Source organism: Amblyomma mixtum, chromosome 10 (genome assembly GCF_055824585.1).
Source record: "Amblyomma mixtum isolate Tamu chromosome 10, ASM5582458v1, whole genome shotgun sequence".
Classification (NCBI taxonomy): Eukaryota; Metazoa; Arthropoda; class Arachnida; order Ixodida; family Ixodidae; genus Amblyomma; species Amblyomma mixtum.
This window is the reverse complement of record NC_143021.1, coordinates 63,079,525-63,094,490: the sequence shown is the minus strand read 5'-3', so window position 1 is coordinate 63,094,490 and position 14,966 is coordinate 63,079,525. Positions and strand designations below refer to the sequence as shown.

Genomic DNA, 14,966 nt, shown 5'->3' with positions numbered 1-14,966 from the left:
TTGGGAACATTTTAAAAGGAGCCAAAACTTGAGCTGAAAGTAGTCAAAAGTAGCCATGCCATTTCATCTTAGCTGTCGCGTAAAATAAGATCTTTTGCTCATTAATAAACTGAAGTGTAAAAAATTGATAAAAATTATTCTTGGCGGTGTTGTCAACACTAAGCTTCAAAGAAATTTTTCGGAACTAAACACCGCTCTACGCATAAACGTAGGCATCCGCTCTCGCTCCCACGTACGTTCCAAGCCAATCCCAATCCATAGCTTGTGGTCATTTAGTTTGGACGTTTGGCAGCAAAGCGCTCTTGTGAATTTTTATTTCTTCAAGCTTTTTGAAGTTTGGTGGCGGCACGCGTGAGTCACCGAGGGGAACCAGGAGGCACTGCTTGCGTAAGTGTACATTCTTTCCTTTTTTCCCTTTCATGTTAGTTGTCAGCTAATATTTACTTGTGAACTTGTCAAGAGTGAGGACAATGAGCACGCCTCGTGTGTCGCCCCTTTATCTAACTTGTCTGTAGGCATCTGTCAGCAGTTGTCTTTTGATTAACTCAGCGGCGCATTGCAAGGTGTAACTGCGTGTAAGGGTTGGGGTAATATGAAGTAACACACACGTACACGAAGGGAAGCGCTTCTAAATGTGTGTGTTTGTGTGTTCCTTCATCAGGGTGAACGCACTATCCCGGCAAATCTTGTTGGCGCATTGCTTCTGAGAGGGTTTGTTTCTCGGCACATCGTACATTTATGTACGTGTATAGATATTATGATCATGATCGCAATGACAGTCGTCACGTGGTTACGGCGCTCGGCTGCTGACTCGAAATACGCGGGTTCGATCCCGGCTGCGGCGGTCGAATTTCGATGGAGGCGAAATTCTAGAGGCCCGTGTACTGTGCGCGATATCGGTGCACTCTAAAGAACCCCAGGTGGTCGAAATTTCCGGAGCCGTTCTCTGCGGCGCCCCCCATGACCAACCAGTTGCCACGTGCGATGCAGTTGAGTGTTTTTCATCGCCAATTTTTGCTTTTGTGAGGCTAATCGCTTGGTTCAGGCATGCATGTCAGACGTCATAGAGTCGCAGCCTGCATGCCTTGTGCTTGATTGACAAATGCTTCCATGGCAGTGTTGACATTGTTGCGTTGCGAGTCTCCGTGCGATGAGAGAAATGTGACAAGAACAGGATGAATGAACACAATTCTTCTGTACTGCCAGAAGTAATGCTGCTCCTGCCAGTGATCGGTTACAGAAAAAAAATTGAGAGTACTTTTTATTTATGTGTGTCCCTTCCCGCTACTCAGAGCCTTGTATTACAAAGTCTAGATCAGTGTGACTCTACATATAGCGAGTGCTAGTTTCGAGCTCGCTAATTGAACGCGCTTGTTTTCTCTCTTCCTCATTTGGTCAATCCTGCGTTTTACTGGTTTCTTTTTTCATCACTATGCTCCTGGTAGACTGCACTCAGTTTGATGTTCAATGCAGTGAAGTTGCACGCCACTATTGCTGGCTGTTATTTGTTTCACATGACAGCAGGCACAGAAATTTTGTTTAAATAAGTCCCAAATAGCAGGCGCTCGTGACACTTGTAACTCTCAACTCATGAATGTTCAGAAGTGCGTTGCGAAGTAGAACGAGATGGTTGTAAGAGTACCTGTCAGTTGTCATGGTAGTGTGAAGTTTTCGGCACCCAAACAGGCAAGTGCCAGTAGAGAATGGCACAGAGAGTGTCTGGTAAAAATCCTTGTTTGCCCATTAATCTTTTGTTGTGTTTCCTCTGTGCAGCATGTCAAAACCATTCGCTGTGGTGAAGTTTCCTCTTGAGGACGACTGCCTTGCAGTCATTCCTGTTGGATGGCTCACAGAGACAAAAGAAGAGTGCTACTGGCCTGTGGCCAGGAGCTCGGAGGTGACGCGGCTCGCAAAAGCTGAGGCCGAGCCAGCTCTCGGAGGGGAGTGGATGCGTTGCCCAGTGGTCGTCGTTACCACTTGCCATAAGTAGTCTTATTGTAGACATATTGATGGTAGCTTCATCAGCGATTGTAAAGGCCTCTTTGCTAGATTCTGTGAGTCTGCACCTCTGCATGGCTAAATTACGACTAAGAAGTCATGTTGATAGCCACCGCTTAGCCAGCTGTCAAAAAGAGGAGCAGAATGAACTGTTAGCTATTGCACTTGTAAGCTGATGAACTACATCTGAAACTCATTAGTGCCTTGTTTTTGAAGACCTGTAGTTCCCAGAATTAGTGCTGCACTCAGTATGCTTAATAATATTTAGTACAGAAAGGTTTAGTATGGTAATTTTTTTTTTGCATTATGAAACATTTTTTGGCACACAAAAAGCACAGACAAGGAAAGAGCACACAATACAAATGCCAGACATCAATTGATGCTTTGCGTTGTGTGCTCTTTCCTCATCCATTTTTGTTGTGCACTGAGACAGTGTTTCATAATGCAAATTCAGAACCAACTCATCCAGCTGTTTACATTTAGTTCAGTTTGAATTGTTAGCCTGTCGCAGTAGCTGAGTGGTCCATGCTGCTGAGCCGAGGGCCCAGGTTACATCCTGTCTGTGGTGAAATGGAGCAGTGCAGAATGCGCTTGTGCTCTGTAATATCAGTGCATGTTAAACAACCCCATGTGGTCTAAATTAATCTGGAGTCTTCCGCTACGTCATTCTTCATAGCTTAAAGCTGTTAAATCCTAGAAACCAGAATCACACTTTTAATTGTAAATAAAACAATGCCTCTGCCACATGAGTGTTTCACAGGCTTTCAAACTGATAGTCTGTTGGCCTGAGTGTTGCTATACAGGCAGCTGAACGGGCATCAAGTCAGCAAAGCAGCCCTCGGACATATTTTGTAGCGACAATTCTGTTAAGTATGGATACGTGTTTAATTATGAGGAATTATGTGAGTTAGTTTTTGGAACCCATAGTTTGTACGAGATTTTGGTGCATGGTATTGAGGGTGCCTAAGACTGTATGCTGTTTGGGCAATTAAATATGTGCTCTCGAAAGTCTGCCAGTTTCCTTTCATAAGGTTTCTGATATAAACAGCAAGCTTCTTGTGGTAAGCGGCCGTGATGGTTAGCAGTCTATGGTTGAGGAAGGAAGGACCCGTGCTCTCACTGTAATGTAAGTTATCAATCGCTCGTACAGCTCTTTTTTGTAAAGTAAGTACTTTCACAAAATTGGTTGAGGTAGTCGTTCCCCAGATCAACAAACAATATTGTACATGCGAAAAGACTAGAGAGAAATAAATTTGTAGTTTGAATTTTCGAGGCAGTATTGTGCGAAATTTATTTAGGATACCAACAGAGCGAGCCATTTTAGTGCAAACGTAGTTTACACGATCTGTCCAGAGTAAATGTTCTTCAAAAATGACTCCAAGGAACATTGTAGAGCTGACACGAGTTATAGGAGCTTGCTCGAAGTGAATTTGGAAGTTGTTCGGAACTTCCTTATTTTTGGCTCTAAACAGTATGTACTTTGTTTTCCTGACATTAAGTTCTAACCTATTTGATTTTAACCAAACAGACAATTGGGATAACCAACTATTGGAGGCTGCTTGCAAAATATTACTATCTTGCCCTGAAAAAAATACGTTAGTATCGTCTGCATAGATTATAATGTTGTCTGCTGGATGAAGGTTGACGATATCATTAATATATAATAAGAACAACGTTGGTCCTAGAACGGAGCCCTGTGGCGCACCAGACACAATCTGACCGATCCCAGATGAAATACCGTTAATGATAGTTGTTTGAGATCGGTTGTCAAGGTAGCTAGCAAATAAGGTTAAAGGAACACCGCGTATTCCATAACAATGCATTTTTTCAAGCAATATCTTATTGTTAACCGAGTCAAACGCTTTCCTCATATCAAGGAATATGCCAACTGTTAGCAGTTTATTTTCTATGTTTTCAATTAGCTTTTCTTTGATTTCCAGTAAGGCGGCCTCAGTTGTTTTGTTTTTTTGAAATCCGTACTGTTGCTTGGAGATGACATGGTTTTTGTCGAGATATTGAGAATGTTTGCAGGATCCTACAAGAGCGCCGAAAAAAAGGTGCGGCGCTACGAGTTCACTTCAGCCCTAGAAAGCTCGGCAGTTTCTGGTAATTGAAATTCTCATATTTCTTTATTGATGAGAAATTATTTTGCATACTCAACAAGACGTTCATGTGCAATTCTGTTTTAGGAAATGAGGGCCACAACGATGTTGTACAGCTGCCGTCACCACGTAAGACATGAATTCTCATTTGTTAAGCCGCCGCGGTGGCTCAGTGGTTACGGCGCTCGGCTGCTGACCCGAAAGACGCGGGTACGATCCCGGCCAAGGCGGTCGAATTTTGATGGAGGCGAAATTCTAGAGGCCCGTGTGCTGTGCGATGTCAGTGCACGTTGGAGAACCCCAGGTGGTCGAAATTTCCGCAGCCCTTCACTACGGCGTCCCTCATAGCCTGAGTCGCCTTTGGATGTTAACCGCCTTAAAACTAAAACACCATTTCTCATTTCTATTTAATGTAAGGTCGACATTGTGTTAGTTTTGATTGGGGATTTATGGTAGTATGCTTGCAAAATCTGGGAAAAAAACTCCACCGTAGCTAATTGCACTTGCAGAGAAATGGAACGTGCTCAGACTTGGCATCAGCTTTTTACATTTGCCATGCTCTCAGATCAGCAGTGATTCTGCCAGTAACCATTTCGTGGCAAACTCTCTTACCCACGTTAACAGTACTGCGAACAGGTTTCTATTCACATGACATATATTCTGCTCTCTGTGTTTGGTTTCGCCATGACAGTTTCTTTTGTGTCCTTAAATGTACCGTATTTTCCAGTGTATAAGACGCACCCGCCATATATGCAGGCTGTAATTGAAAAAGTTGCTATATAAGACGCACCCCAGTTTTCCCAGTTGGGCTAGTGAGGATCAATTAAACACGCTTGCGCGACCATCACGAAATTCACCGTACTTGTGAGAAATTCTTAAGCAACGCTAAGTGGTCGAAAAAGGCAACACTCGCGCCATTCCTGCCCACGTTTTGGAAAAAAAGAAAGAAAAACAAAAAAAACTCTCCCACATGTCCATAAGAACATTTTATTTCTACTTAAAACCTTGGAAGTCTTCACCTTCGGATGCGCTATCAAAAAGTTCACCCATTTCTGGTGGCAACGCGACTGAAATATTCTCTTCGCACTACGTACATGGAGCAAACAAAGTGGCAAAGGGTGGCTGAAAAAAGAACGCCGGCTTGTCCTGGCTTGTCTTGACAATGGCGAGAAGCGTGATTGTCGTCATCTTTTGGCATTTCACATTACTTTTGCTTGGGGCTTCCGAAACGGTGGTGTGTTTGTGATCCCGGAAGTCGTCATCCCCGTCGTTTCATGATAAAGTTCACCTAAAAAAAGTTGCGCACGGTGGTCCCCGTATTGAAGTATTAACCGTGTTACAACCGCTTCATTGCTAGTGATATTTTTTCGGTAAAAAAGGCTTGAACATGAACCTGAGTAATTTCTGAACACTCTAAAAAAAAACGAAAAATTCGCATATAAGACGCACCCTTGTATAGGACGCACCAGCAAGATTTTTGAAAAAAGCCGCGTCTTATACACCGGAAAATACGGTACCAATGCACCATGCTGGTGCATGAGAAATGTAATTATTGAAGTACTATAGACACATATTTAAAAAATTGAAAACTGATTTTTCAGGAAAGAAAGTGGTGCAGTAATTCTCTCGCATTTCGGTGGACATTCATAAGAGAAGGGATAAAGGAGGGAGTGTGAGAAGAAAGGAAGAAGGAGGTGCCGTAGCGCCCTGGGATAATTTCAGCCGACTGGGGATCTTTAACGTGCACTGACATCGCACAGCACACGGGCACCTCTTGCGTTTCGCCTCCATCGAAACGCGCCGCCGCAGTCGGATCACAACGTTCTTTTATGTGTCATAGGTATCTGCATGATGTGACATTGTTTGTCACGTCAACTACTTGTCGTGGAGGTGTCGGTTTTGATGGGTTTTGAATTATGAAGTCTTTGTACAGCCTGTGATTGAAACCAAATTAAAATATCTTTTCGGCCAAAGGAAGTGTTACTATTGCCTGGGGGGCATCTCTATATAACCAGGAATTTGTTTCTGAACTTCGTAATTTTGTGTCTATTGTGTTTTAAAAAGATCACCTGTATGAAAAACAGCCTGGCCATGCAACTGTTCTGTCCCTTCTCCAAAAATATCCTGAAGTAGCATTTCTGCATTCAATTAGGATAGAAATGTGACATTGTGGTTGTACACAGTAGTGTGTTCTGTACTTCCTGGATTGCCATCAATGACGCATGTTCATCTCCAGCCCCACTGAATCACGCTGGGGAGAGCGTGAACGAAAACAGTGCGCCACCCAGCAAGCTGGAGGGGTCGACAGCTGGGACTGTTGATGGTGAGATTTTCACTTTGTTTACTTTTGTGCAAAAAGAGAAATGCAAGCCAAACATGGGGACACAGTGAGAGGACAGAACAAATGCTGCTTGTCCCGTCTTTTCACTGTGTTCCTTTCTTTTAATTACACTCCTATTTTGTCTAGTATCAAGTGACACAACAAAATATAGAAGCTAGATCTGCTTTGCCTTAAAGAAAAACAGAGCAAATTTTAAATTTCTCATTGTACCTGCTGCTGCCGAGCAGCAGTCAACAGGCCCAGAAAGACCTAGAGAATATACTTATTCAGGAAGATATTTGCACGGAGTTCTCCTCAGTGGCTCTTGAAACGGTGCTAGGAGCACATTTCTAGTTTCAAACTATGTGCTTTGAAAGGGGTCACTCTGAAAATCATCACATGTATTTCTCAAAAACCATTGTATTGAACTGAAGTGGTACTGGAATTTACAACCTAGTACTTCCATTGCTTTCTCCTCTTGTGATTCATAGTGGAGTGGTTGTTGTGTGCCCTTCCCAAGAGCTGTATGTTGTGCTTTTGTTGGGTTCTTTTGGATCCTGGCATTTCTGTTGTCTCTCTCGGCCTACATCACCACCAGGAAGCCACTCCTACGAATTGCACTCTACACAGTAGTCCCATGTTCTGTGCATTTGTTTCCTTACCAGCATAATTTGGTCGCTTGGTCGCGGTTGGTCAGCAAGGCCCATATTGTAATTTTTCATTGTCTTTCAAAGTATTTTAAAAGTTTACTGGTTGGAAGTCAATGCAGTGCCTTGGATGCAGCGAAATGTGCTGAAAAAAAATTAATTGCGCTATCACAAAGCTCCCATAAAGGGTGCTGAAGGAGATAAGCAGCCAATAATAGTGGCATGCTCTGAAGGAGGACCTCTTGCTTAGGAAAGAACTGAACAGCCTAACTGCCTTGTGGAGCACATCAGCTGGCTCCTAGTCTTGTCTTGCCTGCAGAAAATGGATGCGTGGTAAGAGATAAATGTGACCTTGTTTTATTTCTCAACGGTTTGGGACCTCCTGTGCCTAGCAAGAAACATTTGGTCCACCTCTTTGTTGCATTTCGCTTGTCAGCTAAGGGCTATAATTCCATAAGGGCTATCTTTGTTGCAGTTTTAATGCATTGATCCCTGCCAGCACTTGCAGTTAGAACAGATGTCTACCTCCAGCATTTTGGCCAATGTGGGTTTTGCCGTGAGCAATACTTTCCAAATGGTGCAATGCTATATTAAGGGCACAGGCCTGCTCTGCTTTCTCGCTTCTATTAGCACATGCTTCTCATGACACTGGAAGAATCCATTTGCGACTAACTGCTGCCATCTCTGCCATGGTGCAATAGCAGTGGAAATGCCCATGAAGCAATGTAAAAATTGGCGAAGCTCATAGACTGAGAAGTCCTTTACACAACAAGGCTGCAGGTTCTGTGCTAGCTATCACACATAGAGCAGCTCCATTTCACCTAGGTGTTTGTCAGTGCATGGTGACATTTATGGCATTTAAATTAGGCTAGCAAGGAATAGAACAAGAATTAGAAGTGTCCTGGAGGATAAAAACTGGGGGAAGTTTAGGAGCATAGTACAGAGTGTGTTGCTGCCTACTGTTAGCCTCATACTGTTCTTTATTGTACCTCAGTACGCAAATGATATTATTGCGCCCAGGTTAACCCTGCTCTCACTGAAATTGTTGATTGCTTCAGTTTCAGCTACCCTGCTGAAGCTGATGTGCCTGGTGCTGGAGGTCCGACAGCAGCAGCGCGACTTAATGCAGCGGTTACAAAGGCTGGAGGATCACGTGCTGCTGCGGTCGGACCGGCAGCTGGAGCAGAGGACTCGGCCAGTGTCCCCCTCGCCACCGCCTCCCACCCTTGCACTGCCCGCATTCTCCCCCGAGGAGTTGGACACTGTGGAAGCTGCCGTCCAGGACGACAGCGTGGCTGCTGGACTGGTGATTTAATGTTTCTGATAATTCGTGTCTGGAAAAAATGAATGCCTACTAACGAATTGCATGCATAATGTAATTCCGAGGTTTGTGAAGAAATCTTGAGCTCCAAGAGTATTTGCATGCTGTGCTCTGTGAATAACATGCTCTTCATAGATATAATTCCTACTGTTGTGCTGGAGTGTGCTGTCACAGTGTGTTTTGTTAATGTAAATGTCTTGTTCATGAAAGTTGCTTGCTGATATACACACTGGCTGTTTCAGTGAACATTTTCAGGAATTCCTAAGAATAGGGAGTTCAAAATAGAAGAAATATTTGCAGGTACACACGCACAGTTATGCAGTAAATTATGTCCACCACTGCTGAGAGATCGTTCCTCCAAAAAAAAAATTGTTTTCCCATATCGAACTTGCGCTTCTTTAGGAATTTTTGAGAGTGTTCACTGGAACGCCCTGTCGATTCCTTGTGTGGTGAGATTTACTGTTCGAAGCAAAAGTGGTACGCAATGCCCAGCCGGTAGCAGAGCTTGCAAAAACTGCATCACGTGTCGGGACAGCTGTTAGGGGACTCTCTTTATCTGCTCTTTGGCTCCTATCAATTTGTTGGGCTCAGTAGCAGTGCTGAACATGTGGCGCTCGCAATATTGCTTACGGCAAGTGCCAGTTGTCACATCATGTTTCAGCCACGCAATGCAAAGAAAATGCCACCTGCGAGACTGCTGTCGCATCAGATCAGAGCGTTTAGGCGAGAAGGAGCGCTAAACAGCAAACCAAGCTACTGATGCTGGTTCTGTGCGAAGCATTGCACCTATCACATCTTGTAGTAGCTTGGTATTTGGCGGTGCAGTCACAGGCTTTTTTGGGGCAGTTGCTCTCAGATGGTGTCACTCAATGTCATTCGATGTAGTTTTCCAGAGCTCTGCCGGTGGCCGGTCGTTGCATAACAGACTTGGTTCCAACAAATTTTTTTTCTCAGTCAAATATTTCTGTGATTACATTATTGTTTTACATCGATCAACAGCAAAAAAAAAATTCCCTATGCTTTTGTTGCCTGTGGCTGCCTTTCTTCGTATGTGTCTCATAACGAGCCCCTCATTTTCCTTACATTTGTCATTTATTGTTGTGCTGTTTTAATTTAGTTCAGCAGTGGACTTTGTAGCTAACATTAAGGATGTTGTAAGGTCTGTTTTACAGGAAGCTGAGCTTTCGGTTAATATACTGTTGCATGAACTGCTGTGAACACAGCTGGAAGTTGGTCCTCTCTCAGTGCGTCTTTAATTTCGGCTAGGTTTCCCAAATAATGGGGCAGCTTTAACCCACCTCTTCCCTGTCTTTTGCTCACATTATGCACATTTCATTACTTAATCTGCTGCCAAAAACAAGCAACATCGTTTAATTAAATGTGGTTGCTAAGCACGCAGCTTTACTCAGGTGCTTGGGGATTTAAATAAGCGCCCTTTGTATAGCATTAATTAGACTGCTCAATTTCAGGGTAGTGAGCCCCGCCATGGTGGCTCAGTGGTTAGGGCACTCGACTGCTGAACCCAAAGACTCGGGTTCAAACCGAGCCGTGATGGCCAGTTTTCCATGGAGGCGAAAAGCAAGGCGCCCGTGTGCAGTGTGATGTCAGTGGCGCATGTTAAAGACCCCACGTGGTCGAAACTTCCGGAGCCCTCCACTATGGTGTCCCTCATCATAGCCTGAGTCACTTTGGAACTTTAAGTTCTACAAACCAAATCAATTTTAGCGTAACGGCTGTGCAGAGAAAACACATCCAGCACATAGATATCTGAAAAAAGCATTATAGTTATAATATAATAATGTCCAAGATGCAAAGCATAATGGGTAGGAGTTGGCCACCTTTGCTTAATCGCTAAAGTTTCCCTGCTCTTAGTAAACTGGGAAAAAAAAGAATGTCCATATTGGTGGTGGTGCTTTCTGCTGGTAGCAACTAGTCAAGCTATTGTATCATACAGAAATTATGCATTATGATTGTAGGTACTCGCATGGGCTGTTGACAGGTAGTCACACAATTGTCTTAGCTATTCGATTCTGCTAAACTAAATGAAATTATAATTGATGTTTGTGCCTAATAGCTTGTGCACCTGTGGTGTTTCTTTTCAGCGAATGCAGCTGGTCCGCCTGGGGGGCAAGGGCCTGAGGGAGGTGGGCTCCAACATAATGACCGCCATCATGGGGGTGGCTGTACAGAGGATGTACAGCCTCCATGGCCGCAAGGGCAAGTGGTCATTTATTGCCCTGAAGTTATGCAAGGTGGCAACAGGTATGTTGTTGCAGTAGCTTTTAACTGAATTTTAGAAGATGAGTGGAAGAACATGCACCAGGTTCTGCTGCGCTTTGTTTTCTTTTCTTCTTTTCAGTTGATACTTTACCAGTTTTCTTTTTCATTACAGGTGAATATTTTGTTACTGTTTTTATGGGGGTAGTCATCTGCAGTTTTCTTCCATGTGCATCTGAAGATATATGAGTCAGCAGATGCCTTTCAAAGAAAGCCCTCCCATCAGTCACATCCATCTCTTGTCATGGATCGTAGTCGTGCCTTGTATCTGCCAGCCATTTGTGCTCCCATATGTTAGTAGTGCAAAGTGGTCGACCGTGATGTCGCAGCAGCTTTATACAGTTGGTTAGAAGAGCTTTCAGGTGGATTTTCTCCTCAAGTTGTATTTGGATACTGTAGTCCTTTCATTTTGGCACGCACTTTGAGTTAACATGTACTTGTGGCCTTTTCTGTTTTCTCTGTTGCTGAAATAATCTTGATTTCTGTTAACGAGCAAACTTTTTCTGCTGGCCTAAAATGAACGCTTATCTTATGCAGATGCCATCTGTGAGAAGACGGGGGCGGATGTGGTGGAAGCGCAGGGGTTTATTAGGAAGTGGTTGCCAGGTTCGGTGGACCGTGGCGGCGGACGCAAAAGGCGTTTTGCCGAAGCGTTTCTGCCAAGTACCGCTGCCGGCCTGGCAACCACTGCGAGCCCCTGTGCTTCAGCCCCCAGCACAGTGCCCTCCCTTCCCCAAGCGGCCCCCACCTCCCAGAAATCCTCCTCCCGCGCGGCCCTGGCTCCTTCCCAAGGTCCCGCCTCCTGCGCGGCCCTCGCTGCCTCGCAGGACTCGCGCAACCGCGCGTCCCCAGCCACGGTGCCTAATTATTTAATAAATAGTTTCTCAGTTGGATTCTTTCGTTGCCTCATTTTGTTGTGCATGTGTATAGAAGAGATGATTGCAGCTTTGCAATGCCAAAACCCATGGCTTTCCCAATGCGAACATTAACTGGAATGTGAATATTCGCTGAACTGGAAATGCAATGGCATAAACTTCGGGCAAGCGTTAGCAGAAAGGCTGAACAGTGGCCTAATTGTGGTATGTCAAGCCGGTGTTGGTAGAGCGGCTGAAAGTGGGTACAATAGCGGCATGAATGTCGGTTCAGTGTTGGTAGAGCGGCTGAACAGTGGTCTGAGAGTGGCATGAATGTCGGTTCAGTGTTGGTAGAGCGGCTGAATAGTGGTCTGAGAGTGGCATGAATGTCGGTTCAGTGTTGGTAGAGCGGCTGAACAGTGGTCTGATAGTGGCATGAATGTCGGTTCAGTGTTGGTCCGAACATCAGGCCAAGGTTGGAAAAAGTAACTTTTTGCCCCAATGCCGACGTCGGTACGACTTTCGAGCCGGTTTTGACCAGCATTATGCCAGCGTCGGTCCATTGTTGGTGTGCTGCTTGGGCAGTGGCCATACTTTTCTCACTCAAACGAGGCTTGCATACCAATCCCACATTGCACCTAAACCAAACCGACCTACCTTTAAAAGGAACACAAATTGCTAGGCATCACTTTCTACAAAAAACTTACTTTCCAGCCTCACATAAACGCGCTGAAAAAGAAAGCGTCGCCATCGCTCAACATACTGAAAGTCTTTTCACGTAAACACTGGGGTTGTGATCGGGTATGCCTTCTACAGATTTATCGCTCTGTTGTACGTTCTGTTTTAGGTTACGGTTGCATAGTGTATGGATCAGCAAGGAGGAGGAGGAAAAACTTTTATTAAGCAACCCTTAAAAGGTAGGCAGTGAGGGTGGGGATAAGGATAAGAGGGTTGCAGGAACAGATGGGCCCTCGCGGTCGCGCTAGGTGGCCAGGAGCCCATGGGCCCTGGCGACCTCTGTGGCCCAGGTCACCATCCGGAGCTGAACCTCCGACTGTGCAGCACGGCTTCCCATCTCTCCTGGTCGTCGAGTCTCAGAAAAGGAGCAGGTGCAGTTTAGGGCAAGCCCTAAGTTTGTGCTGAACATCGGCCTTAGGGTGTTGGCATAATTTGCAGGACGGATGATAGTCACCTGGGTGCATGAGTGAATACAGGTAAGGGTTCGGAAAAGTGTCTGTCGAATCTGTCGCCAAACAACTTGCTCGGCCTTATTTAGCGATTTATGGGGACGTGAGTAAACTAGTCGGGAACCCCGGTAGTGAAGCGTGACTTCATGGTACGTCGTCATGCGTTCCCTAGCACTGCGGAACGAGGGGAGGCCGTCCACCGCCCGGTCGACGAGTCCTCGGCGTGATTGTGTGCAGCCGTGTTCCCCGGGTGTCCGCAATGCGCAGGAACCCAGATGAGTGTGATGAGCCGACTCGGTGGTACAACACTGTTCAGAACACGATGTTCTGCCGTGTGAACCCGTAGTTTGACGAAATTTCGTATGGCTGATTTAGAATCCGAGAATATGTAATTGGCATTTGTTTGAGCAATGGCCAGGACTATAGCTGCTTCTTCAGCCTCGACAGGATGTTGAACGCGATTGAGAGTAAGAGCTGAGCAAGGATTATGATCGCGGTTAAGTACCGTGATTGCATAGGCTGAGGTGGTAGAATATTCTGCAGCATCTACTTATGTGACTGTTGGATCCCTAGCGTAGTGCTTATGTAGGGCTGTTGCCCGAGCTGTGCGACGATCTTTGTCATGCTCAGGATGAGTGTTTCTAGGCAGAGGTGGAATATAAAGATTTTTTGCAAGGTCTAGAGAAATGTTATGCTGATCCGAAATTTGGTCGTCGAGGGTGATTTTGAGTCTTTTGAGGAGATTCTGTCCGGTAGGTGTTCGAGATAGGCGTTAGTATTGCCCCGTGAGGTGGGCTTCAATTTGTTCTGCCAGGGTGTTATGCACGCCTAGTTTGATGAATTTGCTGGTGGGAGTTGAATTCGGGAGGTGAAGGGCAGCCTTCTATATACCCCTAATCATTCTATCTATCTGCTTCTCCTCTGTTCGAGTGAGATACAGATAGGGAAGAGTATAAATGAGTTTGCTGATACAGAAGGCTTGAACGAGACGTCGGGTGTCTGCCTCCCTCACGCCTCGGTGTTTATTATTAATTCTACGAATTATCGCAGTCGTATTCTGGACAGTGCGGCGGAGTGATTTAATGTGGTCGTGTTGAAGCCGTCATTCGTGATGAGCATACCCAAAACCCTAATGACGGGTTTAATTGGAATTGGAATGTCTTCAAATTTGATGACAATTAGTGGCGGATCAGGATCCGGGTATCGGGGTCTGATTAGAAGGAGTTCTTATTTGGCACGGGAACATTGAATGCCTATTCTTTGTGCATATTTTTGGACCGCGTTTGTTGCATTTTGTAATGTTTCCTCTATTTCACCGCAGTTTCCTGTGCTCGTCCAGACGGTGATATTTCCGCATAGATGGAGTGATAGAGGTGGGAGATTTTAAGGCGGAAGCCTTTAATGTCTCATCGTTGTAAGCAGCAGTTGTCGACAGAAAATGTCACGCTTTTCAATTGGTGGAAACGGTCGTGACGTCACAGTGCGCGAATTTCAAACGGGGCCAATTGTACTTTGGCTAGTAACGATGCAACCAATTGAAGGGATCGTATGGTGATGCTCCAATTAAGTGGAACTGAGCTTAGTTAATTGCTTAATTACCCAATTAGCCTAATTATCTTTACTAGTCAGGCCATATAAATAAATAAAACCGATTAAGAAATTGGTCGAGCTCAGGAATCGAACCCCGGTCTTCGGCGTGAGACACGAGCATGCTATCCACTCCACCATGCCAGCTCGATGGTTTGGAATGAACAAAGGCGCGTCTAGTGAATACGGTGTCTTCACTGACTCTCATCCTCCTCCATTCCCTTCCGGCGAGGTTTAGGTGTTCACCGACAAATGAGAGACAGATACATTTCCTTTCCTCAAAAACCAATTTACCGACGAGCGAGGCGTAGAACCGAATGGGCGATGGCGTTCTATGGACTCCTTGGCAGCGTTGCAAGACGCTGTCGCGTTCCACTCTTAGGGGCGAAGCTTAACATCTTAACCACACATCAGTGACCACATTTTAGGTCAAAAAAGTGCCCCCCTGAATTTTGTGACACAGTTACTGCGTAATTTCCTTTCCTCAAATACAATTTTCATTTTCTTCATTACGGCTCCTCTTTATCTATCTTCTTTCACTCCCACTTCCTCCCTTCCTCTACGGTGCGGTTCAGGTGTCCACCGAGATGACAGAGAATTACTGCGCCATTTCCTTTCCTCAAAAAGCGTTGCGTTCAAAGGGCAAGGCATCGCGCCGAACGGGTGGTGGCGT

The 14,966-nt window shown here is 45.2% G+C and overlaps 1 protein-coding gene across 2 annotated transcripts; it reads left to right on the top strand.

Annotated features, from left to right (window-relative positions):
* Positions 1 to 271: 271 nt before the first annotated feature.
* On the top strand, positions 272 to 11,743 carry LOC149325944 (uncharacterized). Of its 2 annotated transcripts, none has more exons than XM_089563527.1 (7): positions 272 to 387; positions 1,774 to 4,104; positions 4,188 to 4,229; positions 6,337 to 6,423; positions 8,126 to 8,373; positions 10,491 to 10,605; positions 11,203 to 11,743. In XM_089563527.1, exons 2-7 carry the CDS (start codon positions 3,996 to 3,998, stop codon positions 11,652 to 11,654), a joined length of 1,053 nt encoding a protein of 350 aa, XP_089419653.1. In that variant the 5' UTR covers positions 272 to 387; positions 1,774 to 3,995; the 3' UTR covers positions 11,655 to 11,743. The 2 variants fall into 2 exon arrangements, with proteins under 2 accessions (XP_089419653.1, XP_089419652.1); XM_089563526.1 differs by having other exon boundaries at positions 10,491 to 10,650.
* The last annotated feature ends 3,223 nt before the right edge of the window (positions 11,744 to 14,966 follow it).